The following is a 24,700-nucleotide window of genomic DNA, read 5'->3' on the forward strand; positions in this document are numbered from 1 at the left end:
AGAGGATCTCTAGAGCTCTGTGTTAGTGACCACCGGGTTCTTGGCCACCTCCCTGACCAAGGCCCTTCTCTCCCAATTTCTCAGTTTGGACAGTCAGGTGGTTCCACACTTCTTCCATTTAAGAATGATTCTTAAATTATTCTTAAAGGTTCTTGGGGACCTTCAAGGCTGCGGAAATGTTTTGGTACCCTTCTACAAACAATTCCTTTGACATGGCTCGGTTTTTGCTTTGACATGCACTGTCAACTGTGGGACCTTATATAGACAGGTGTGTGCTTTTCCAAATCATGTCCAATAAATAGAATTTACCACAGACTCCAATCAAGTTGTAGAAACATCTCAAGGATGATCTATGGAAACTGAGCTCAATTTCGAGTCTCATAGCAAAGGGTCTGAATGTCAAAAAACTATTTTTGCTTTGTCATTATGGGGTATTGTGTGTAGATTGATGAGGAACAAAAACTAATTAAATCCATTTTTGAATAAGGTTGTAATATAACAAAATGTGGGGGAGAAAATGGGTCTGAATACTTTCTGAATGTATGTTTGTGTGTGTGTTTATATTTGTGTGTGTGTGTGTGTGTGTCTGCTGTGATGATGCTGCAGCATGTGAGCTTTTACATGGAGGCCGTTTCTGCAGCTCTCTCCCAATCTCCTTATCCCCCCCACTCCCCACCACCTTCTCCCTCACACTCTCTCGCCCTCTCGTTCTGGGAGGTTCACAGACGCTCCATGCTTAAAAAAACTATTAGAGGACAATATAGAGACGTCCCTTAATGACGACATCTGTGGTATTCTAATCTGGGGATCATGGCATACAGTTTCTCCCTCTCCAGGCTGATCTCGGCTTATGTGGATATGGACCATATAAGGGGAGAGGAGACAGCCACAGATAAAAGAGGGAAGATATTTCTGGGCACGAAGACAAACAGAAGGTGACGGGCGCTCTGCAGAACAGAGGCGGTTAACCACAGCTGCAGGGAGGGAGAGAGAGGGGGAGGAAAAGGGCGGAGAGAGAGATGAAATGGTGTAAATAGAGAAAGATATGTTTAGTGTGAGAGATGTAAATAGAGAATGATATGTGTAGTCAGAAAGAGAGAGAGAAAGATAGGGAGAAAGAGAGAGATGCAAGCTGAGAGCAGTGAAAATCATGGAGAAACTTACAGAAGATAAAGTGCTGTCTCATGGTGAGATCCATGATTATAAACCCCCACCCGTATGTGTGTGTGTGTGAGTGTGAGTGTGAGTGCGAGTGTGCGTGTGCGTGTGTGTGTGTAAGAGCATTGTTTGTCCATGGATGAATTTTTGTCAGTTCACTCCCATTCGCCGATCACTGGCTAGATTTTAGCAATAGCATCATCACCTAATGTCCACAATATGTATTTCACTAACCCAGCCTGGGTAAGGAGGGAATGGTTGGGTACTCACACATTGAAAAGGTTGAGGCCGATGCGGTAGAGGCGCTTGCGCATGACGTCGGTGGAGAGTGTGGGCGACTTGCAGCTGGCCGGGTTCTCGCAGTGGTAGCGCGGCAGACTGAGGATCATGGCCTGCAGGGCCTCCTTGGATGAGGCCTCCGATGCCGAGCGTGCCTCCGTGGAAGTGCTGTTGCTGCAGCTTATCTGCTCGGAACTGGTTTCAGCCGTCTCCGAGCCGCTCCGCTTGGCCTCCAGGGCCTCGGTGGATGGGGTTGCCACTGAGGGTGCACCATCCTGGGGTTGAGGTGGCTGGACGGGCTGGATGACCACCTCCGGGGTCTGTGGGTTGGCTAGTTTGTCCAGGGGGTCAAGGGGGTTGCTGGCCCTCCTCCTCCTCTAGCTCCTCTTCACTGGGCGGGGGCGCAGGGAAGTCGGCGTCCTGCCCCTCTACTTCTACCACTGGTTCCGGGGGCGGAGGGGGCTCGTGGGGAGGGACAGGAGGGTCTGTGGGTTCGGCGGTGACCTCTTCAGGGGAGGAGGGGAGTGTTTTTAGGGGTGAGGGCGGGGGAGCGGTGGGCATGGTGGGGGTGGTGGCTGCACCCCCCTGCTGCTGCTGGACGCAGTTGCCCATGGAGACAGAGGCCGATGACTCCATGACGGAGGAGGACATGCGGAAGTTCTGATTGTCAATCTGAACGGTCACGTCGCGGAAGGCCATCAGCAGCTTGCTGGCGCTGCGGGGCAGGTCGCCTGTATTCTCCCCAACTGATATGCTCTGGAGAAAAGCCTGGTCCAACCCTCCTCCTCCCACTTCTCCTCCTCCCCCGGCCGCACTGAAGGACTCTGCACTGAACTGATAGGCCCCTCCTTCCTGGAGGGAGCACATGGTCTTCAGGCTCCAGTTGCTGAGTGCGTCGTCGATGGACTTTGCCAACGACTGCACCTGCTCTGTGAATGAGTCCTCCAGGTCGGTCAGGGTGCCGCCCACTGTGGCGGGCAGTGATGGCGAGCGCACTAGGGGGATACCCGCCAGGCTGCAGCCTTCGGCCAGCGCCCGCTCGGCGGAGAAGCCCTCAGCGTTCTGCACGCGCACCTTGCGCATGGAGATGCGCCGCGGCAGGCGACTCTCCAGCAGGGAGTTGCGGATCTTCTCAAAGTTCTTGCTGAGCTGGTACTGGCGGAAGGCGGTCTGGATCTTGGTGGCAGCGCGGCGGGAGATGAGGTGGCCGCCGTATTTGTGCTCTAACATTTCGATCTGGAAAACACGGAGGAGAGGGAGACAGGAGAGGTATGAGTGAAACTGAGCTGCTTGGATATTTCAACGCTACATGCAGCAGTTGACAGTACAAGGCAGTTGGGTAACAAAACATTCTATGACATGAAGAGGGGCTTTGGCTCTAGGCAGAGGAGTTGGAGATAAAAGCAGGGAGACAACACAAATACAAAGGACATCCATAATACCACTTAGCACGTGGTTCTCCCTCAAGATGAACAAGATGCCGTCTCTACACACCAGCATCCACATGTACAAAGACATGCCCTGAATACCTCTTCTTTAAATTGCCAAAAATACAATGAATGTGATACTTTCCAATCAAATAAGGCTGCAGTTACTCCAAATGACAAGAGGTGACCATGACGACCTTTGAAACACAATGACATTGATTGGATCTAATGCAAATGGGCATGAACCTGAACATGTAAATGTTAAGGTCACAAAAATGGGACGGACAATTTAACACTCCCTCAACACAAAAAAATGGTCATTAGAGAGGAAAAATATTGGACACCTGAACATTTACTCAGAGCAAAGAAAAGTAATGGTGGGTGACAAGACGCCGCAAATGTAGCACCTACGGGACCCATAATCCTTTTGGTGTACAGCGGGATCAATCAGCACGGAGAGAGAGGCTGCCTTATAATGAACAACGTTTTTAAACTTTCAATATTCACCCTCCATGGTGCACATAATATCAATATAAGAGCTGAAAGAGAGAGGGAGGTCAAGAGAGAGGGAGGTAAAGAGAGAGGTAAAGAGAGAGGGAGGTCAAGAGAGAGGGAGGTAGAGAGAGGGGGGAGGTAAAGAGAGGGAGGGAGGTAAAGAGAGAGAGGGAGGTAAAGAGAGAGAGGGAGGTAAAGAGAGAGGGGAGGTAAAGAGAGAGAGAGGGAGGTAAAGAGAGAGGTAAAGAGAGAGGTAAAGGGAGGTAAAGAGAGAGGTAAAGAGAAAGGGAGGTAAAGAGAGAGAGGGGAGGTAGGTAAAGGGAGAAAGAGAGGGAGGTAAAGAGAGAGAGGGAGGTAAAGAGAGAAAGGGAGGTAAAGAGAGAAAGGGAGGTAAAGAGAGAGAGGGAGGTAAAAGAGAGAGGGAGGTAAAGAGAGGGGAGGTAAAAGAGAGAAAGGGAGGTAAAGAGAGAGAAGGGAGGTAAAGAGAGAGAGGAAGGTAAAGAGAGAGGTAAAGAGAAAGGGAGGTAAAGAGAGAGGGGGAGGTAAAGAGAGAGAGGGGAGGTAAAGAGAGAAAGGGAGGTAAAGAGAGAAAGGGAGGTAAAGAGAGAGAGGGAGGTAAAGAGAGAGAGGAAGAGAGAGAGGGAGGTAAAGAGAGAGAGGGAGGTAAAGAGAGAGAGGGAGGTAAAGAGAGAGAGGGAGGTAAAGAGAGAGAGGGAGGTAAAGAGAGAGAGAGAGGTAAAGAGAGAGAGGGAGGTAAAGAGAGAGAGGGAGGTAAAGAGAGAGAGGGATGTAAAGAGAGAGAGAGAGGTAGAGAGAGAGGTAAAGAGAAAGGGAGGTAAAGTTAGACAAAAAAGTAAGAGGGTAGAATATGAATGAGAAATTAAATCACAAAATGAATGGTGCCTGTATGAAGGAGGCATTATGTGATAAGTATTATCAATTTAATAATAATAATTGTGTCTGTTTTAGGTTGTCAGCACATTCTATTATATATATAAGCATAGTTCTAATGCAACACTCAAGTGGTTTAAGGGGAAAGTGCTAATATATATATATATATATATATATATATATATATATATATATATATATATATATATATATATATATATATATATATATATATATATATATATATTTGTATATACTATTTTGTTGCCTTACAACCTGGAATTAAAATAGATTTTTGGGGGGGTTTGTATAATTTGATTTACACAACATGCCTACCACTTTGAAGATTCAAAATATTTTTATTGTGAAACGAACAAGAAATAAGACAACAAAAACTGAAAACTTGAACGTGCATAACTATTCACCCCCCCAGAGTCAATACTTTGTAGAGCCACCTTCTGCAGCAATTACAGCTGCAAGTCTCTTGGGATATGTCTCTATAAGCGTGGCACATCCAGCCACTGTAACGACGTTCTTCGTTTGTGGAAAGAGAGTCGGACCGAAATGCAGCGTAGTTGTTACTCATGTTCTTTAATGAAGAGAATGACGATACATGAAATAACTAAACAAATACAAAAACAACAAACGGAACGTGAACGTGAAACCTAATTACAGCCTATCTGGTGAAACTACACAGAGACAGGAACAATCACCCACGAAATACAAAGCGAAACCAGGCTACCTAAATACGGTTCCCAATCAGAGACAACGAGAATCACCTGACTCTGATTGAGAACCGCCTCAGGCAGCCAAGCCTATACAACACCCCTCATCAGCCGCAATCCCAAATACTACAAACCCCAATACGAAAATACAATAACATAAACCCATGTCACACCCTGGCCTGACCAAATAATTAAAGAAAACACAAAATACTAAGACCAAGGCGTGACAGCCACTGGGATTTTTGCCATTTCTTCATGGCAAAACTGCTCCAGCTTCTTCAAGTTGGATGGGTTCCGCTTGTGTATAGCAATCTGTAAATCCTACCACAGATTCTCAATTGGATTGAGGTCTAGGTTTTGACTAGGCCATTCTAAGACATTTAAATGTTTCCCCTTAAACCACTCAAGTGTTGCATTAGCACTATGCTTCAGGTCATTGTCCTGCTGGAAGGTGAATCTCTGTCCCAGTCTCAAATCTCTGGAAGACTGAAACAGGTTTCCCTCAAGAATTTCCCTGTAATTAGCGCCCCTTATCATTCCTTCAATTCTGATGATTTTCCCAGTCCCTGCCAATAAAAAACATCCTCACAGCATGATGCTGCCACCACCATGCTTCACTGTGGGGATGGTGTTCTCTGGGGAATGAATGGTGTTGTGTTTGCTCCAGACATAGCGTTTTCCTTGATGGCCAAAAATCTCAATTTTAGTCTCATCTGACCAGAGTAACTGCTTTCATATGTTTGTGGAGTCTCCCACATAACTTTTGGCAAACACCAAACATGTTTGCTTATTTTTTTCTGGCTCTGTGGAGTGTACGGCTTAAAGTGGTCCTATGGACAGATACTCCAATCTCCGCTGTAGAGCTTTGCAGCTCCTTCAGGTTTATCTTTGGTCTCTTTGTTGCCTCTCTGACTAATGCCCTCCTTGCCTGGTCCGTGAGTTTGGTGGGTGGCCCTCTCTTGGCAGGTTTGTTGTGGTTCCATATTCTTTCCACTTTTTTTACAATGGATTTAATGGTGCTCTGTGGGATGTTCAAAGTTTCTGATATTTTTTTATAACCCAACCCTGATCTGTACTTCTCCAAAACTTTGTCCCTGACCTGTTTGGAGAGCTCCTTGGTCTTCATAGTGCCGCTTGCATGGTGGTGCCCCTTGCTTAGTGGTGTTGCAGACTCCGGGGCCTTCAGAACAGGTGTATATATACTGTGATCATGTGACACTTAGATTGCACACAGGTTGACTTTATTTAACTAATTATGTGACTTCTGAAGGTAATTGATTGCACCAGATATTATTTAGGGGCTTCATAGCAAAGGGGTGAATATTTAGGGGCTTCATATGAATACATATGCATGCACCACTTTTCTTTTTTTTTTTGAATTTTTTTGAAAAAAGTAATTTTCTTAATTTCACTTCACAATTTGGACTATTTTGTGTATGTCATCACATGAAATCCAAATAAAAATACATTTAAATTACAGGTTGTAATGCAACAAAATAGGAAAAATGCCAAGGAGGGTGAATACTTTCGCAAGGCACTGTAATATTATAATAATTGTGGGTGCTTGTATTTGTATTTAGGAGAGGGAGAAAAAATGTGTTACTATCTGTCTAATATCTGTGTGGCCAAAACGTTCATTGCCTTCAATAAATCAGAACCACTATCTGTGGGTGCAATTGAGATGCACTCTACTCTCTCTTCTACACTGAATAACCTGAAAGCTATTAATTGTGCCTGGAAATAAACGACTGTGAGATAAAAAGGCAGTTCTGATTTGATTTGGGTAGGGATAAAAAAAATGCATGGAACCTTTACCAACTCTCTTCACAGAACAATCACATTCTATATATTTCTAGAGTTTCTTTGCATGTGATGGCTGTGGCAATCTCTGGCCTATGGATGTGTCAGTTATACCCTGTTCAGTTAAACTGTGTCAACCCTGTACACTATCCCTATGGGTTGATCTCGCCAATGTTCTCTGAGAACATAGAAAATGTGGTGCTATTCTCCATCTTGTCACAAGGTTTCTCGACATATGTCTGCTCAGTTGAGGACTTGAACCGAGGGCAGGATCCGAAATATATATGGACTGAGTCCGCTCACGTCAAATTATCCCCCCTGTGGCTCAAAGGCAATTGGGCGAATGGTTTTAGAAGGGATTGCGGGGCCACCAGGGGATCAACGTGATACTTTCAACTACTACTCTGCAGTCCCAAGCAAAGTCACCTGCATCCTATAGACTTCTATGGGGAAGAACAGATAGCCATGCAATAATGCACACTAGGCTTTGCAATTTGCGATAAGTGGGGTGGCTGCAGCATGATGCAATCTCAGCCCATTGTCATTTGGAGAACTCCATCCCTTAGAAAGGCTCTTTAGAAAACCCAAATGACACTGAGAAATCCATCTTGTCTGATCCCTTTTACATTGCACTGCAGCGAGGCCTCTGTGAGAAAGGGAAGAGATGTTGGGAGAATATTAAAGTCGTTCTGAATGAGCCTGGCCCTTTAAGCTATAGTCTATAGTCTCTGTGAGGCATCTCAGAATGAGAACATGGCTTTCTCTTCCCGCAGACCGGTATTGGGCCTTGCCTTGAATATTCATCACTTTTTATCTATCTGGAATGTTCAGACAGACGGAACTTTGAGTACACACTCAATATGACAAAATCAGCTTCGTCACTCTGCTGACTTCGTCTGGACAGAATGGGTAGGCTTAAAAAAACAGAGTTAAGGTAATAACCACAACCCATCCCTCAGAAAGTTGTCACTCGTCAAAACGAATGACAGAAATAATGTCTGAGGCAGAGATAGCCTTGGATCTGAGCCGGGAGCTGGGAGGGGGCTGCTTTGATTAAAGGCGGCAGTTTGGCTTGTTTGTTTTGCCTTCCGAATGAGTTGGCAGGGGACGGCGCATAAAGAATTTAGGTCCCATCACAGCTTTATCTGAGCCTGTATCTCTCTGGTACATTCTGCCATCTCCATTAGACACTGAAAGCCTGGGTGAGCAGGAGAGAGAGATGGTGGGATGGAGGGGGAAGGTGGGTAGTGGAACTAAAAGAGGTAGACTGAGAGGCAATGGAGATATGGTAGAGCAGGGCTCTCCAACCCTGTTCCTGGAGAGCTACCATCCTGTAGGTTTTAACTCCAACCCTGTTCCTGGAGAGCTACCATCCTGTAGGTTTTCACTCCAACCCTGTTCCTGGAGAGCTACCATCCTGTATGTTTTAACTCCAACCCTGTTCCTGGAGAGCTACCATCCTGTAGGTTTTCACTCCAACTCTGTTCCTGGAGAGCTACCATCCTGTAGGTTTTCACTCCAACTCTGTTCCTGGAGAGCTACCATCCTGTAGGTTTTCACTCCTACCCTGTTCCTGGAGAGCTACCATCCTGTAGGTTTTCACTCCAACTCTGTTCCTGGAGAGCTACCATCCTGTAGGTTTTCACTCCAACTCTGTTCCTGGAGAGCTACCATCCTGTAGGTTTTCACTCCAACCCTCATCTAGGGCACTTGATTCTAATAATTAGCTGGTTGATGAACTGAATCAAGTTAGTTACAACTGGGGATGGAGTGAAACCCTACAGGATGGTAGCTCTCCAGGAACAGAGTTGGAGTGAAAACCTACAGGAGGGTAGCTCTCCAGGAACAGAGTTGGAGTGAAAACCTACAGGATGGTAGCTCTCCAGGAACAGAGTTGGAGTGAAAACCTACAGGAGGGTAGCTCTCCAGGAACAGAGTTGGAGTGAAAACCTACAGGAGGGTAGCTCTCCAGGAACAGAGTTGGAGTGAAAACCTACAGGATGGTAGCTCTCCAGGAACAGTTTTGAAAACTCTTCAAAGAAAAATCCAGAAATATTTATTTTTAAAATGCTGAGGTGACACCGATCTAACATGAGGCAAATGGTATTTTGGGGTTATAATATGGTTTGATAACCAAACGTTACACACTAGGGGGTCAAAGGGCGAGAGCCAAGTGGACTTTATAGGACAGACAGAATTCACACACAACCAGGCCTTTGACCTGATGAGCGTATGGAGTTGTGGTGATGAATTGAAACAAGACCAGTCTGTGTATGAGAGATGGGACTCTGCCTCTTTGCCACTGAAATATTAATACCCCAAGGCTTGCAGAAATAGCGCATTCAGAGTTTGTTTTCGGGGGGGATGTTTATGCCAGGAATGAAAATGGTTTCCAATATTAAAGGTCAGACTTTCTATGGGGAACAATCTGGTTTTTTGAAGTGCTATTTTTGGTTCTGGCTTATCAGATCTGGCTATTCAGAGAAATGTGCTACGGATGGTATCTCTTGGCCTTCTCCCTGGCTGCATTCATCTGGGTGAATAGTCTCCAAGGACGAGCTGGCATTCACAGTCTGTCACGCAACCCATTCACTTCATCTCACCAAATGTCACGATACAGGTGGACAACAAAATGAACACATATGCAAACCCAGCCTGAAGTCAATTATGAGCCAAACACACTTCAGGGATTTTGAAGAATGTTGTGTTCAGAAAAAGGTATCCTCAGTTGAATTTGTTTGTTCATCGTATTCATTGGCGTTTAGCTTAGTGACCCATGTATATTTATGAGTGTCACCCTCAAATTGAGTTCTGGCACAGAGATTAAATAGCAGATGATTACATTTGCATGCAACAAACACATAGTTGAGAGGGCACGACTAATGCTACCTACTAATTATAAGCTCATTCATGTCAGGTCAGTTCATTTGCACCAGGAAAATGGTCAACTTTACATGATTATGGCGTTATACTGTGCTTTGTAACATAAAAAGGGCTACAGCTAATTCTGAGGAATAGAGCATCAATCAGAACAGCTCTTACTGTTTATCAGGAATGGAGATTCATTTGGTGTCCACAACGTAAGAGAGTCAGGCGATAACCTACAGTAGGTCAAGCACAGGAGATTGGTGGCATCTTAATTGGGGAGGACGGGCTCGTGGTTAATGGCTGGAGCACTGAGGTCGAGTAAGTAGTTGACTTATTGAGCATCGGCTTCAACCCTTTCAGGTTTATTAACCTTTGTTGTGAGAAGCAGTTGGAGATTCTACGTTCACTTCTCAAAAGGCATGAAGTGTGACAGTTCAACCGACGCAAAAAGCTGGCAGAAGATTAAAAAAAAGAACTTGACAGGATTCCATCGACCCGTCTTTCATAACATTTCATCTCTAGAGTATTGAAGACGGGACACGATCAGTTTTCACTGCTCTCAGCATACCCAGCCAACGGTGTGATAAAATGTGCTAATCCACCCATTTTTAAGCATCAGCCGTTTAAAGACGCTCGGGTAAACATATTGAACTTTGAGACACGGAGTGCATCTACCCCTCAACAAAAAATCTGCCTTAAAAAGTTGGGTTGATGTGGATTACTTAGCTCGCATTTCCATAATGGCATTGTGAGATGTATTGCTCATAAATATCCCCTCTCTCTGGTGGAGGTTTGGAGAGTGATTATGAGGGAACACAGGCAGTCTGATAACATCCCTCACCCCGCCGCTGAGAAACATTACAGAGATAAATGTAGTTTGATTAATGAGGCTCGAATCCAATGCTTTCTCAAGAAGGAATCTGCGGAACAAAAAGGCAATTATGGGCCCAGAGACAAAATTGAGGGTATTCGACAAATGGGTCCGTTAGAGGAGGGAGCCTTCATCAACCAGCCTATCAACTGGCACACTTGTACAACTAATGCTATTAGACCAATGGTTCTTTTACAGGACTGACTGGACCCACGGTTTGTACTTGCAATGAGCTCTTAACTGCCGATACTACCTACAGAGCAGGCTATGCAGCGTAAATGTATTCTGTATAAAATCACATTGTGGCTCAGTTTATCCTTGAGCAAGGAGATTCTAATGACAGGAATATTGATGTCAGAATACACCAAAAGCCTTTTGTGAACACTACCTTTGCCCTGGTCATGATTAACTATGATTGTACTAATATACAATACTTACATTGCCAAATACCAAAATGTTGGTTCTGAAAAACGTTTACGTTAAATATAGAGTGAGCAATATACTATGGCATTTATCCTATGAAAACTCTCTACGTGAGCACATACTGTTGAAGTCGGAAGTTTACATACACCTTAGCCAAGTACATTTAAACTCAGTTTTTCACAATTCCTGACATTTAATCCTAGTAAGAATTCCCTGTCTTGGGTCAGTTAGGATCACAACATTATTTTAAGAATGTGAAATGTCAGAATAATGGTAGAGAGAATTATTTACTTCAGCTTTATTTCTTTCATCACATTCCCAATGGGTCAGAGGTTTACATACACTCAATTAGTATTTGGTAGCATTGCCTTTAAATTGTTTACCTTGGGTCAAACGTTTCAGTTAGCCTTCAACAAGCTTCCGACAATAACTTGAGTGAATTTTGGCCCATTCCTCCTGACAGAGCTGGTGTAACTGACTCAGGTTTAGTGGCCTCCCTGCTCGCACATGCTTTTTCAGTTCTGCCCACACATTTTCTATGGGATTGAGGTCAGGGCTTTGTGATGGCCACTCCAATACCTTGACTTTGTTGTCCTTAATTAAGCCATATTGCTACAACTTTGAAAGTATGCCTGGGGTCATTGTCCATTTGGAAGACTCATTTGCGACAAAGCTTTAACTTCCTGACTGATGTCTTGAGATGTTGCTTCGATATATCCACACCATTTTTGTGAAGTGCACAAGTCCCTCCTGCAGTAAAGCACCCCCACAACATGATGCTGCCACCCCCGTGCTTCAAGGTTGGGATGGTGTTCTTCGGCTTGCAAGCCTCACCCTTTTTCCTCCAAACATAATGATGTTCATTGTGGCCAAACAGCTATATTTTTGTTTCATCAGACCAGAGTACATTTCTCCCAAAAATACGATCTTTGTCCCCATGTGCAGTTGCAAACCGTAGTCTGGCTTTCTTATGGCGGTTTTGGAACAGTGGCTTCTTCCTTGCTGAGCGGCCTTTCAGGTTATGTCAATAAGGACTCGTTTTACTGTGGATATAGATACTTTTGTACATGTTTCATCCAGCATCTTCACAAGGTACTTTCCTGTTGCTCTGGACATTTCGCACCAAAGTACATTCATCTCTAGCTCCCAAGGATGAACCAGACTTGTGGAGGTCTACAATTTTTTTCCTGAGGTCTTGGCTGATTTCTTTTCATTTTCCCATGATGTCAAGCAAAGAGACACTTGAAGGTAGGCCTTGAAATACATATCCAGGTACACCTCCAATTGACTCAAATTATGTCAATTAGCCTATCAGAAGCTTCTAAAGCCATGACACCATTTTCTGGAATTTTCCATGCTGTTTAATGGCACAGTCAACTTAGTGTATGCAGTCTTCTGACCCACAGGAATTGTGATACAGTGAATTATAAGTGAAATAATCTGTCTGTAAACAATTGTTGGAAAAATGACTTTTGTCATGCACAAAGTAGATGTCCTAACTGACTTGCCAAAACTATAGTTTGTTAACAAGAAATTTGTGGAGTGGTTGAAAAACAAGTTTTAATGACTACAAGCTAAGTGTATGTAAGCTTCCGACTTCACCTGTATAAACAGCCTCAAGGTATCGTCCATGTGATGGGATCATTCTCACGCTAATCTGTGGCAGGACCTACTCCCCACCCATAGACTGTGAAAGGAAACCTCATCTGGAGTTTCTCTCTCTGGGCAGAATATAAATCTAACACATCAGACATGTAAAGCAATCCTGACACACAGAGAGGGAGGCAGTGAAGGAGATCATCTTTAAAAGAGAGATTAAAAGAGTGACGAGGTGGGGGGGGTTAAATCTTAATCAGGACTAGAGGTTAGTGTAACAGAGATAAGGGGTGAAATAGGGGTGAGGATGAGGGTGATAAGGGGTGAAATAGTGGTGATGATGAGGAAGAGTAGTGTTGAAATAGGGGTGAGGATGATGGAGATAATGGGTGAAATAGGGGTGAGGATGAGGGAGAGTAGGGTTGAAATAGGGGAGAAGATGAGGGTGATAAGGGGTGAATTAGGGCAACTAACTGTAAGTCGCTCTGGTTAACCTCTCTGCGAGTAAGGCTAGTTTCCTGAATTTCCGCCTGTCTGACGTGCCCAAAATAAACTGCCTGTTCCTCGGGCCCAGAAGCTAGGATATGCATATAATTGGTATGATTGGATAGAAAACACTCTGCAGTTTCTAAAACTGTTAAAGAAATGTCTGTCAGTATAACATAACTGATATAGCAGGCGAAAGCCTGAGGAACATTGATCCGTGAAAAAGAAATGTTGAGCTTGGAATGACTTCCAATGCAATGCTATTGAAAGATCTTATTTCCGCCTCCCAGACTGCAGTCCCTATGGCTTCCAGTAGATGTCAACAGTCTTTATACAAGGTTTACGTTTTTTTGAAAAATTAAGTATTTGTTGTCGTTGAGCAACAGGACAAAAGTAGTATTTTTTCAAGCGTGAATGTGTGCGCACTCTTCATTCTTTTCCTTTGCTATTGAACATAATATTCTCCGTCTGAAATATTATCGTTTATTTAGATATTAGACAATTAATAAAAACATAGTTTGAAAGAACTTTGCTGGTAACATTTTGGAATCCTTTGTATGCATGTTGAAAGACTGGATTATTGAATTAGTTTTTGGGATATAAAAAGGACTTTATTGAACAAAACAACCATTCATTGTGTAGCTGGGACCCTTGGGATTGCAACCAGAAAAATATCTCCAAAGGTAAGTGATTGATTTTATCGCTATTTATGATTTTGTGTTGCTAGTGCTGGTTTGAAATATATGTTGACATGGGGCTCTGTCCTCAGACAATCAAATGCTATGCTTTCGCCGTAAAGCCTTTTTGAAATCTGACAACGCAGTTCGATTACCAAGGTTCTAAGCTAAAGAATAATGTATGAAATTTGTATTTTCATGAATGTTTAATATTCCGATTTTGTATTTTGAATTTGGTGCGCTCCGATTTCACCGTATTTTGTTGAATTTGATCCCGCTAGCGATCTTCGCGCTAAGAGGATAAGAGTGTCTGATAAATGACTAACACGTAAATGAAGGCACTGTATATGGTTCAGCAAGTTGTTGTTTTTACACCTTGAGAACTACACTGTTCGCTCACAAGTTTCTCTCTCTTTTCTCTTTCTCTGGTCTTGAGGTGTGACTGATGATCTTTGTGAGAGCTGGAAATGGAAAGGTTGTCTTACCTGGTTGAAGGTCAGTGGACGGAATGGGAATGGAAAGGTTACCTGGTTGAAGGTCAGTGGACGGAATGGGAATGGAAAGGTTACCTGGTTGAAGGTCAGTGGACGGAATGGGAATGGAAAGGTTACCTGGTTGAAGGTCAGTGGACGGGATGGGAATGGAAAGGTTACCTGGTTGAAGGTCAGTGGACGGGATGGGGAATGGAAAGGTTACCTCGTTGAAGATCAGTGGACGGATGGGGAATGGAAAGGTTACCTCGTTGAAGATCCGTGGATGAGATGGGGAATGGAAAGGTTACCTGGTTGAAGGTCCGTGGACGGGATGGGGAATGGAAAGGTTACCTCGTTGAAGATCCGTGGATGAGATGGGGAATGGAAAGGTTACCTGGTTGAAGGTCAGTGGATGAGATGGGGAATGGAAAGGTTACCTGGTTGAAGGTCAGTGGACGGGATGGGAATGGAAAGGTTACCTGGTTGAAGGTCAGTGGACGGAATGGGAATGGAAAGGTTACCTGGTTGAAGGTCAGTGGACGGGATGGGAATGGAAAGGTTACCTGGTTGAAGGTCAGTGGATGAGATGGGGAATGGAAAGGTTACCTGACTGAAGGTCAGTGGACGGGATGGGAATGGAAAGGTTACCTGGTTGAAGGTCAGTGGATGGGATGGGGAATGGAAAGGTTACCTCGTTGAAGGTCAGTGGACGGATGGGGAATGGAAAGGTTACCTGGTTGAAGGTCAGTGGATGGGATGGGGAATGGAAAGGTTACCTCGTTGAAGGTCAGTGGACGGATGGGGAATGGAAAGGTTACCTGGTTGAAGGTCAGTGGACGGAATGGGAATGGAAAGGTTACCTGACTGAAGGTCCGTGGATGGGATGGAGAATGGAAAGGTTACCTGGTTGAAGGTCAGTGGACGGAATGGGAATGGAAAGGTTACCTGACTGAAGGTCAGTGGATGAGATGGGGAATGGAAAGGTTACCTGGTTGAAGGTCAGTGGACGGGATGGGGAATGGAAAGGTTAACTTGTTGAAGGTCAGTGGATGAGATGGGGAATGGAAAGGTTACCTGGTTGAAGGTCAGTGGATGGATGGGGAATGGAAAGGTTACCTGGTTGAAGGTCAGTGGACGGGATGGGGAATGGAAAGGTTACCTGGTTGAAGGTCAGTGGACGGGATGGGGAATGGAAAGGTTACCTGGTTGAAGGTCAGTGGACGGGATGGGGAATGGGGTGGTCAAAGCCCCTCATATGCAGTGTCAAGGCCCCTCATATGCAGATGAGTGTCTGATGAATCCAACGTCTCAGATGAATGGGATGATGAGAACACACACACACACACAACACACACACATGCATGCACAGGCACACATACACACACGGAGTTGACAAACAGACGCGCACGTACACACACACACCATGTAAATGAGATGTGAGACACAGAACAGGGAGATGGGTCTCTGTATGTTAGCAGGGCCATCACACATGGATGATTTCCTGAACACTTACTACATGTACAGTAGAGTTTCTAATCTAGACATATGGCAACTCTGAACATATGATGTTAATGTGAAAACAACATAAGACAAACAGACCAGGAGAGAAGACATGAGTTTAGTCCATGCAAGCAGCACAACCACCATCGGGAATATTACTTCATTCTGTTACCATGACGATGCATCATTTACACAAGAGAATGTGTGATTGTGTGAGTGAGAGAAAGAGTCGGTGGGAAGCAACTAAATGTGTTCCATTTAAAAACCTCCCAGACACTTAGACACACAGTGTGAGCCATTCGTTAAACAGCAAGCTACCACACAGCAGAGGAAGGTACTGTGAGAACAGAACACACGCCGCCTCAGTAGAAGGTCACTGTTCCACATCTGTTCAAAAGACAAAAGCCATGTTATGTTAATGAAGGTGAAAATGACAGTGGCGATGATGATGATGATGATGATGATGATGATGATGATGAATGACTCATGTTAATGAAGAAGAAAAAGACTCAACAACCCAAAACACCCTAAGAACACCTGCAGAGCCAACTTCAAAGGCAAATAATGTCAATCAACTGCCAGCCGAGGACAATCCACAAAAAAACAGCCATAACAAACAAACAATCCCAGATGAACCAAATCAACAACAGCCTCAACAGACAAAACAAACAGCCATGACCTCAGACAGAACCTCAACAAACAACCACAAAGACCACAAGACATACAGTACAACCCAAGCCGAGCCCCCCTCTCCCCTACCCCCGCCCATATCACACCGTTCCCCCCCACCCCCACACACCCTACCTGCTTGTTTTTGAGGTCGAGCGAGAGCTCGTAGTCGGAGGTGGCGGAGTGCGAGCAGGCCCCGTTGCGCTGCACCCTCATGGGGGAAGCTGTGTGGTGCAGGCTGGCCCTCCTCCCCGTCGCTCCCCCCCGGGCCTCTGCCCCATCCTCCTCCTCCTCCACCTCAGTCTCTACTGCTGCCTCCCCCTCATGCTGCTGCTCCTGCTGCGAATCCACCACCTCTTTCTGCTTTATCTCCTCCTCCTCCTTATCTCCTCGTTCTCCCTCCTCCTGCTCGAGTTCCCCTCTGCTTGGTGAGCGGGAGGCTGCGGGGGTGACCTCCTGCTGTGTTTTGCCCACACTCGTGCCCTCGGGTTTAGGCTGAGGCTGGGGTTCAGGTTGGGGCTGGGCTTGGAACTCAGTCTGCTGGGGTTGGACCTGGGGCTGGAGCTCCCCTTCTCCCTCTCTCTTTCCCTCCTCACCTGAGGGTGAGTCTGGAGGAATGTCGTCGCTGCAGAAAGGAGGAGAAAACGGCAGAGTGAGGGTTCTGCTTCCTGCTGGCTGACCTTTGACCTCTTCTCCAGGCTGGCTGGCTGGGTCGTAGTAGGGGGTTTGACCTCTGTGTGAACCTCTCTCTGTGTCTCTGGTGATACGAGGTGTGTGCAGGGTCAGAAGAACAGGAGTCTGTCAGTTTGTCTGTGTGTCAGCGGAGGCTGTCCGGTATAGACAGCACAAGCACAGAACAGAGGACACTATACGACCACAGTGCATTTCAGTTTCAGTATTCAAAAGAGGACAGACACACTGCATCAACACCACACAGAGGAGTTATTATGAGGACACACGAAGAACAACTTTGGGGGAATCCGACAGCGACACACAGACATGGGATACAGTCATGCAGCTACAGGGTACAGTACAGGCCTAGACTGCCTTCACAGGGGCAGCCTGAGGTGTGTGTGTGTGTGTGTGTGTGTGTGTGTGTGTGTGTGTGTGTGTGTGTGTGTGTGTGTGTGTGTGTGTGTGTGTGTGTGTGTGTGTGTGTGTGTGTGTGTGTGTGTGTGTGTGTGTGTGTGTGTGTGTGTGTGTGTGTGTGTGTGTGTGTGTGTGTGTGTGTGTGTGCGTGTGCGTGTGTGCTTGCATTGGCAAGTGTGGGATAGCACGTGTGTGCATGTGTGCACCCGTGATAGTGTGTGTGCATACAAGCGTGTGTGTGTGTTGGCTTTTAGAAAGGGAATGGGGATGTCCGTGAAGTGTGATTTGCCGTGGGCATTGCACTGTACACAGGACCACAGCATACTGTAGCTACTGTTGTGTTGTTGGGGACTCTGGGACTGTCACAGTGTTTGATGGAGTGACTGACAGAGTGGGGACTCAGCTGTCAGCGGGGTGGCTAGTGTCTGATATTACTCTGGGACCATGAGGCTCTCTGTCTTACTCTGTTGCTCCTCCCCACTTCCTCTCTACTCTGCTGGCCGTTTCTGTATGACCATCACTCTGTTCTTCCCCTTCCTCTCTCACCTCTCAAATGCTCTCTAATCTTTTTTTTTTATTTTTTTAAGTTGTACTTTTTAACCCTTTTTCTCCCCAATTTCGTGATATCCAATTGGTAGTTACAGTCTTGTCCCATGGCTGCAACACCCGTACGGACTTGGGAGAGTTGAAGGTTGAGAGCCATGCGTCCTCCGAAACACGACCCTGCCAAGCCGCGCTGCTTGTTGACACACTGCTCGCTTAACTCGGAAGCCAATCTCACCAATGTGTAGGAGGAAACAGCGTACAACTGGTGACCGAAGTCAGCGTGCATGTGCCCAGTCCGCCACAAGGAGTCACTAGAGCGCGATGGGACAAGGACATCCCAGCTGGCCAAACCCACCCCTAACCCGGATGAAGCTGGGCCAATTGTGCGCCGCCTCATTAGTCTCCCAGTTGCGGCCGGCTGCGACTCAGCCTGGGATCGAACGCGGGTCTGTTGTGACGCCTCTCTCTCTCTCTCTCTCTCTCTCTCTCTCTCTCTCTCTCTCTCGCTCCCTCACCTCCTTCTTGTGCTCTCCACCGTCCTTCTCCCACTAGTCTCCTTCCTCTCTTTATACACCCTCTCTCTCCACACCCCTCCATCCTTACTTTCTAAACCTCAATCTCTCTCTCTCTCTGAATCGCCAAGGCCTGATAAAGCCTCTCACTACCCCATAGTGGAGCCCAGAACCCCAGTGTTGCTGACAGACAATCTCCTATCACATCTCTGAAACTGACAGACTGATCACAGCACTCTCGCCACTACACAATATTACTGGTTCTCCAATGTCCAATGTGTGAGCCACAACAAGTAACGAGCCAGTCTGTCGGGAACTACCAATAAAACATGTCTTGTCCTCTGATAGAAAAACACAAATCCGTGGTAAGTATGAGAAAAATAATAACTTAGATGTAACATAAAGTATGTTTCTATGGGAGTGTGAATGCAAGACAAAGAAGTGTTAGTGTTCTCTTGATAAAACTTTTATAGGTCGGCCTACATTTCTGAGGGAAAGTGACTAAGCGTGAACTCCATCGTGGCAGCTTTTCATGTCTTTATCTGAGTTGATGAGCCACTTTAGTGTTCTAGATCTACGTCAGGACAGATGATGACTGATGTATGACACGGCCTTCATTTCCCCCCGCTTTCAACTCTGAGAGGAGTTTTATGGAACTGAACCACATGATTCAGTTCTTTCGGAGAGAAGTTTAATGGAACTGAACCACATGATTCAGTTCTTTCAGAGAGAAGTTTAATGGAACTGAACCACATGATTCAGTTCTTTTGGAGAGAAGTTTAATGGAACTGAACCACATGATTCAGTTCTTTCGGAGAGAAGTTTAATGGAACTGAACCACATGATTCAGTTCTTTCGGAGAGAAGTTTAATGGAACTGAACCACATGATTCAGTTCTTTTGGAGAGAAGTTTAATGGAACTGAACCACATGATTCAGTTCTTTCGGAGAGAAGTTTAATGGAACTGAACCACATGATTCGGTTCTTTTGGAGAGAGGTGTTATGGAACTGAACCACATGATTCAGTTCTTTCGGAGAGAAGTTTAATGGAACTGAACCACATGATTCAGTTCTTTCAGAGAGAAGTTTAATGGAACTGAACCACATGATTCAGTTCTTTCGGAGAGAATTCTGTGCTACGTTTGGTTCTTCGTCTTCGTAGCTCATGATTCACGGTCGACAGTTTCAAGAACTTGAGGAGTTTTCATGGACACATGAAAGAGAGCAAGAGAAAGAGAGAAAATATAAAGAGAGTGAGGAAGATAGATTTTGGTATGCTAGGTAGGCACACACAGGCATGTGTTAAAGGCATGTGTCCTTGGTGCTCCGCAGTACTGCAGGGATGTGTTGTATATATATGTGTGTGTGTGTGTGTGTGTGTGTGTGTGTGTGTGTGTGTGTGTGTGTGTGTGTGTGTGTGTGTGTGTGTGTGTGTGTGTGTGTGTGTGTGTGTGTGTGTGTGTGTGTGTGTGTGTGTGTGTGTGTGTGTGTGCGTGCGTGCGTGTGTCTTTATTACTGTCCAGTATAATGTCCTTTAAAATGGTGGAATCCATCCTGGGGTTTCACAACACTCTCTGCTTAAAAGCTCTTGTTTAATGCACTATTAAAACAGTGCTGCAAAATGACCCCTGAATGTCTCTGAAATCTCGAGAATTCAGGCCATGTTTTGGAGCGATCGCATTTCCTCTTGGCTGTGACCGTAGTGAGCAAAAAATCTGAACATTTCAGCAAAACATATGCAGCGCCGCAATCGAGTACTGGAAGAGGAGATTCCCCCCGAGGGTGCTAAAACAGGGCTCTGCAGCGAATACAGAGCTGCAGTCAAAACAGCATACTGTGGTGCCGCATCATCATCAAAGCAAGATGGAAAAATCTAGCTAATTCACCCAAACCTCAGAGATGAAGAAAATGAACACAGAGAGGGGGGACTTGAGTGCTGTGTCATGTGTGTGTGTGTGTGTGTGTGTGTGTGTGTGTGTGTGTGTGTGTGTGTGTGTGTGTGTGTGTGTGTGTGTGTGTGTGTGTGTGTGTGTGTGTGTGTGCGTGTATGAATGTATGATGCATGTGTGTCTATGTATGTCTGCATGCAGCACAGTGCACTTGCTTACTTCTTCACTGTTCCAATGTTTGCGGACCTCTTCCTCGCCAATGCATTCACCCGAACACATTTTACCCACACGACCTATGCACAGTGCATTGCCAACAAAATCCCATTCTGTTTTCCTTTGTTCCTCACATACTGTAGGTCTCTACAACAGCTCTGCATTTTCACTGAACAGCTTGTGAGGCAGACAGAGAGTATCTTCATAAGGACAGGACGTGTTCTCATAATGGAGCTGGCGTATGAATAATGGATGGAAAATAAAGCCTGGGCGCCTCAGCACTCAGCAGGTGTGCTTGGGCTTTCGGGGTAAAAATACATCCTGCCCGAGACGGGGAGTTATATTCTTGCAGGAAGAGTTTCCCTGTTTTTCTGTTGTCTTTTGTTGTCGTGACGAATCCAATCTCTCTTTCCTGTTGTTCGGCCCCTCAAAGAGTAAGAAAAGTACTTCTGATGATCATTGATATGGCATATTTATATCTAAAGAAACAGAGTAACAGAGGCAGGCCATGGAGGGACTATAGTGTATACAACAGGGGCGATACAGTTTACAGGGGGAACAGGACAGACAGGTGTTGAGCAAACAGACAATGTATGTCGATGCCATGCAGCTACGGACGAACAGAAGATCTCACAGTGACACAGTGAGACAGAGGTGTTTGCTTGCATATGAAACTATTCTACTCCCTCTTCACCTCCACTACTATATCTTTACCTCTTTACTTACTCTTTCTCTCCTTAATAATCCATCTCTCCTCTTAGCTCTCTCCCTCCCTCCCTCCAAATATATAATGCTCCCTGGCCCCCTCGTCTCTCTCTCTCTCTCTCCACTTGCCTCTGTCCCCCTTCCCTTCCTTCCCCTCCCTCCTTCCCTTCCGCCACCCCCCTTCCTCCCTCCCTCCATATGCTAGTGGAGGCTCCTCAGAGGAGGAAGGACGGGTCCATCCTCAGTGAAATTTTTTTTTTTTTTAAATAGTGAAACAAAAAAACAAAAAAGTTATCATTTTTAGATAAAACTATACTAAATATATTCATATGTCACCAAATAATTAATTAAAACACACTGTTTTGCAATGGTCAATAGTAACTTCAACAGTACTCTCTGGGGTAGCACCATGGTGTAGCCAGCTAGCTTCTGTCCTCCTCTGGGTACATTGACTTCAATACAAAACCTAGGAGGCTCGTAGGCCTCACCTCCTTCCATACACCTATATGGTAATCATGACTAGAGGTCGACCGATTAATCGGAATGGCCGATTAATTAGGGCCGATTTCAAGTTTTCATAACAATTGGAAATCTGTATATTTGGACACCGATTTGACACCGAAAATATATATTTTTTACACCTTTATTTATCCTTTATTTAACTAGGCAAGTCAGTTAAGAACACATTCTTATTTTCAATGTCGGCCTAGGAACGGTGGGTTAACTGACTTGTTAGCGGGGTGCGCGCTAATAGCGTTTCAAACGTCACTCGCTATGAGACTTGGAGTGGTTGTTCCCCTTGCTCTGCAAGGGCTGTGGCTTTTGTGGAGCGATGGGTAATGCTGCTTCAAAGGTGGCTGTTGTCGATGTGTTCCTGGTTCGAGCCCAGGTAGGGGCGAGGAGAGGGATGGAAGTTATACTGTTACACTGGCAATACTAAAGTGCCTATAAGAACATCCAATAGTCAAAGGTATATGAAATACAAATCTTATAGATAGAAATTGTCCTATAATTCCTATAATAACTACAACCTAAAACTTCTTACCTGGGAATATTGAAGACTCCTGTTAAAAGGAACCACCAGCTTTCATCTTGAAGTGTGCGTTGGGAGAATGTATGCACACATGACTGTAAGTCGCTCATGTTCTGAGCAAGGAACCTAAACGTTAGCTTTTTTACATGGCACATATTACACTTTTACTTTCTTCTCCAACACTTTGTTTTTGCATTATTTCAACCAAATTGAACATGTTTCATTATGTGCTTGAGGCTAAATAGATTTTATGACGTATTATATTGAGTTAAAATAAGTGTTCATCCAGTATTGTTGTAATTGTCATTATTACAAAAACAACCAAAAATAATAATCGGCCGATTAATCGTATCGGCTTTTTTTTTGGGTCCCCCAATAATCGGTATCGGTATCGACGTTGAAAAATGATAATCGGTCGACCTCTAATCATGACTACTTCCGGAGGATGACCTCCGCTTTTGCAATATGAACTGAAATGTTGTCCATCTGATCATGTCTTCATTAAATGCTTTAAGTTAAAATAATTAGTCTTTGACGATTTGTGAAACACACTTTGTTGTCTCCATGGATTCTATGCCTACACCGTGGGTCTCCCATCCTCCTCAATTGTTCAAGTCACCAGCCTCCACTGTCATATCCATCATGTTCCCTGCCCCCTCTTCCATCTCTCTCCCTCCATTGTGGGCTAAGGAGATTGAGTGGTTCCAGGTGTCAGGGTGACTGACGGGGCAGAGCCAGGCCTTGGCTGTTGCCCTGACACCTCACTCTTCTCTCTCTCTCTCTCTCTCTCTCTCTCTCTCTCTCTCTCTCTCTCTCTCTCTCTCTCTCTCTCTCTCTCTCTCTTCTCTCTCTCTCTCTCTCTCTCTCTCTCTCTCTCTCTCTCCCCTCCTCTCTCTCTCTCTCTCTCTCTCTCTCTCTCTCTCTCTCTCTCTCTCTTTCTCTCTCTCTCTCTCTCTCTTTCTCTCTATCTTCTCTATCTCTTTCTCTCTCTCTCTCTCTTTCTCTCTCTCCTATTCTCTCTCTCTCTCTCTTTCTCTTCTTGTCTCTCATGCTCTCTCTCCCTTTCTCTATCTCTTTCCCTCTTCCATTTCTCTCTCTTCCCTTTTTCTCTCTCTGCCAGGAGACAGACAAGTGCAGCCAGCCTCCGTTGCATTGCCATTAGGATGTAATTACAGTACTGACGGCTCGCGCTCAACAGTGACCGCTAACGCCTGCGCTACGTGAGGCGACCGGGCCTGTTAAAGGCAGGTTGGTTGATGGTTGCTTGTCTGCATTGTGTTTGGTTAGCTGCAATAGTGTTGCAGCAGTTTCCTTTCATGGTGACATCAAAGTGTTGGCTACCCGGGGTTGTGGTTTATCTACTGCATTGTCCATCCTCTTCGCTGACTTTACTGTATACTGCTGTTGCTGCATTAAAGGGAAGTTTCAGCTTATATGCTCCTTGTTTTCATGGCACCATGCATGCAGAGCGTTTTAGTATGTTTGACACACGCAAAATGATGTGTTTTTAAAGGAAAGTGTGTCCTTGGCGCTGTATTGCAGGGATGTGCAGGGATGTGGTGTGTGTGTGTGTGTGTGTGTGTGTGTGTGTGTGTGTGTGTGTGTGTGTGTGTGTGTGTGTGTGTGTGTGTGTGTGTGTGTGTGTGTGTGTGTGTGTGTGTGTGTGTGTGTGTGTGTGTGTGTGTGTGTGTGTGTGTGTGTGTGTGTGCGTACGTGCGTGCGTGTGTGCCTGTCTGCGTGTGGTTGTCATGTGTGTGAGTCATATAATACTGTAAGAGTGTGTGTGTATTTGTGTGAGTGTAATTCTGTATATATATTTCTGTGTGTGTGCGCATGTGAGTGTACATTTATGTGTGTGTGTGTTTCTCTCTGTGTGTGTGTGTGTTAGCATGCACAGGCCTCCCTGCTGTTTCCCCGTTGCCCCCGTATTGTGACACACCAGTTCCCTGCCGAAGGAGAGAGAACAATCTCTTTAATGACCCCCCCCCCCTCACACTCCCACAGTGTGAAACATTAACTACTCTCACGCTCCAGGCATCGCGGGCTCAAAAACTAAACATAATGATTATTAATTCATATCAAAATTCTTATTTTTTTCTTCCTAGAGTGTTTGAGTAGGAATGAGGCCCTATGAGTCTAGAATCTCTTTTAGAGAAACCTTCAACTCTAAACACTTCATGGTACACAGAAGGCAGTCCCAGAGCTCTCTAGGTCCCGCGGCCATCTCGATTTGATGCTAAAGAGCCCCCTGTGTCCTAGTGTGTTGTGGTAGCACGCTGTTTCGCTCCCGTCCTGTTTTGTCAGATTCATATGAGTAGGATTTTAGTCATGACACCCCCCTGAGAGAGAATTCTGAACCTGAATGTTTCCCTGAC

General features: G+C 45.3%; 1 protein-coding gene across 1 annotated transcript in view; it reads right to left on the reverse strand.

The window, feature by feature from the left end:
• LOC124020246 (IQ motif and SEC7 domain-containing protein 3-like) overlaps positions 1–24,700 on the reverse strand; it is a 126,276-nt gene that overhangs the window by 55,931 nt on the left and 45,645 nt on the right. Inside the window, exons 2-4 of the mRNA XM_046335605.1 lie at positions 16,474–16,963; positions 1,803–2,673; positions 1,429–1,696 (exon numbers count right to left, since the gene is read on the reverse strand). Coding sequence (XP_046191561.1) covers positions 1,429–1,696; positions 1,803–2,673; positions 16,474–16,554 — 1,220 coding nt within the window. The 5' untranslated portion in view covers positions 16,555–16,963. The remainder of the gene's footprint in view (positions 1–1,428; positions 1,697–1,802; positions 2,674–16,473; positions 16,964–24,700) is intronic.

This window comes from Oncorhynchus gorbuscha, unplaced genomic scaffold (assembly GCF_021184085.1).
Source record: "Oncorhynchus gorbuscha isolate QuinsamMale2020 ecotype Even-year unplaced genomic scaffold, OgorEven_v1.0 Un_scaffold_781, whole genome shotgun sequence".
Taxonomy (NCBI): Eukaryota; Metazoa; Chordata; class Actinopteri; order Salmoniformes; family Salmonidae; genus Oncorhynchus; species Oncorhynchus gorbuscha.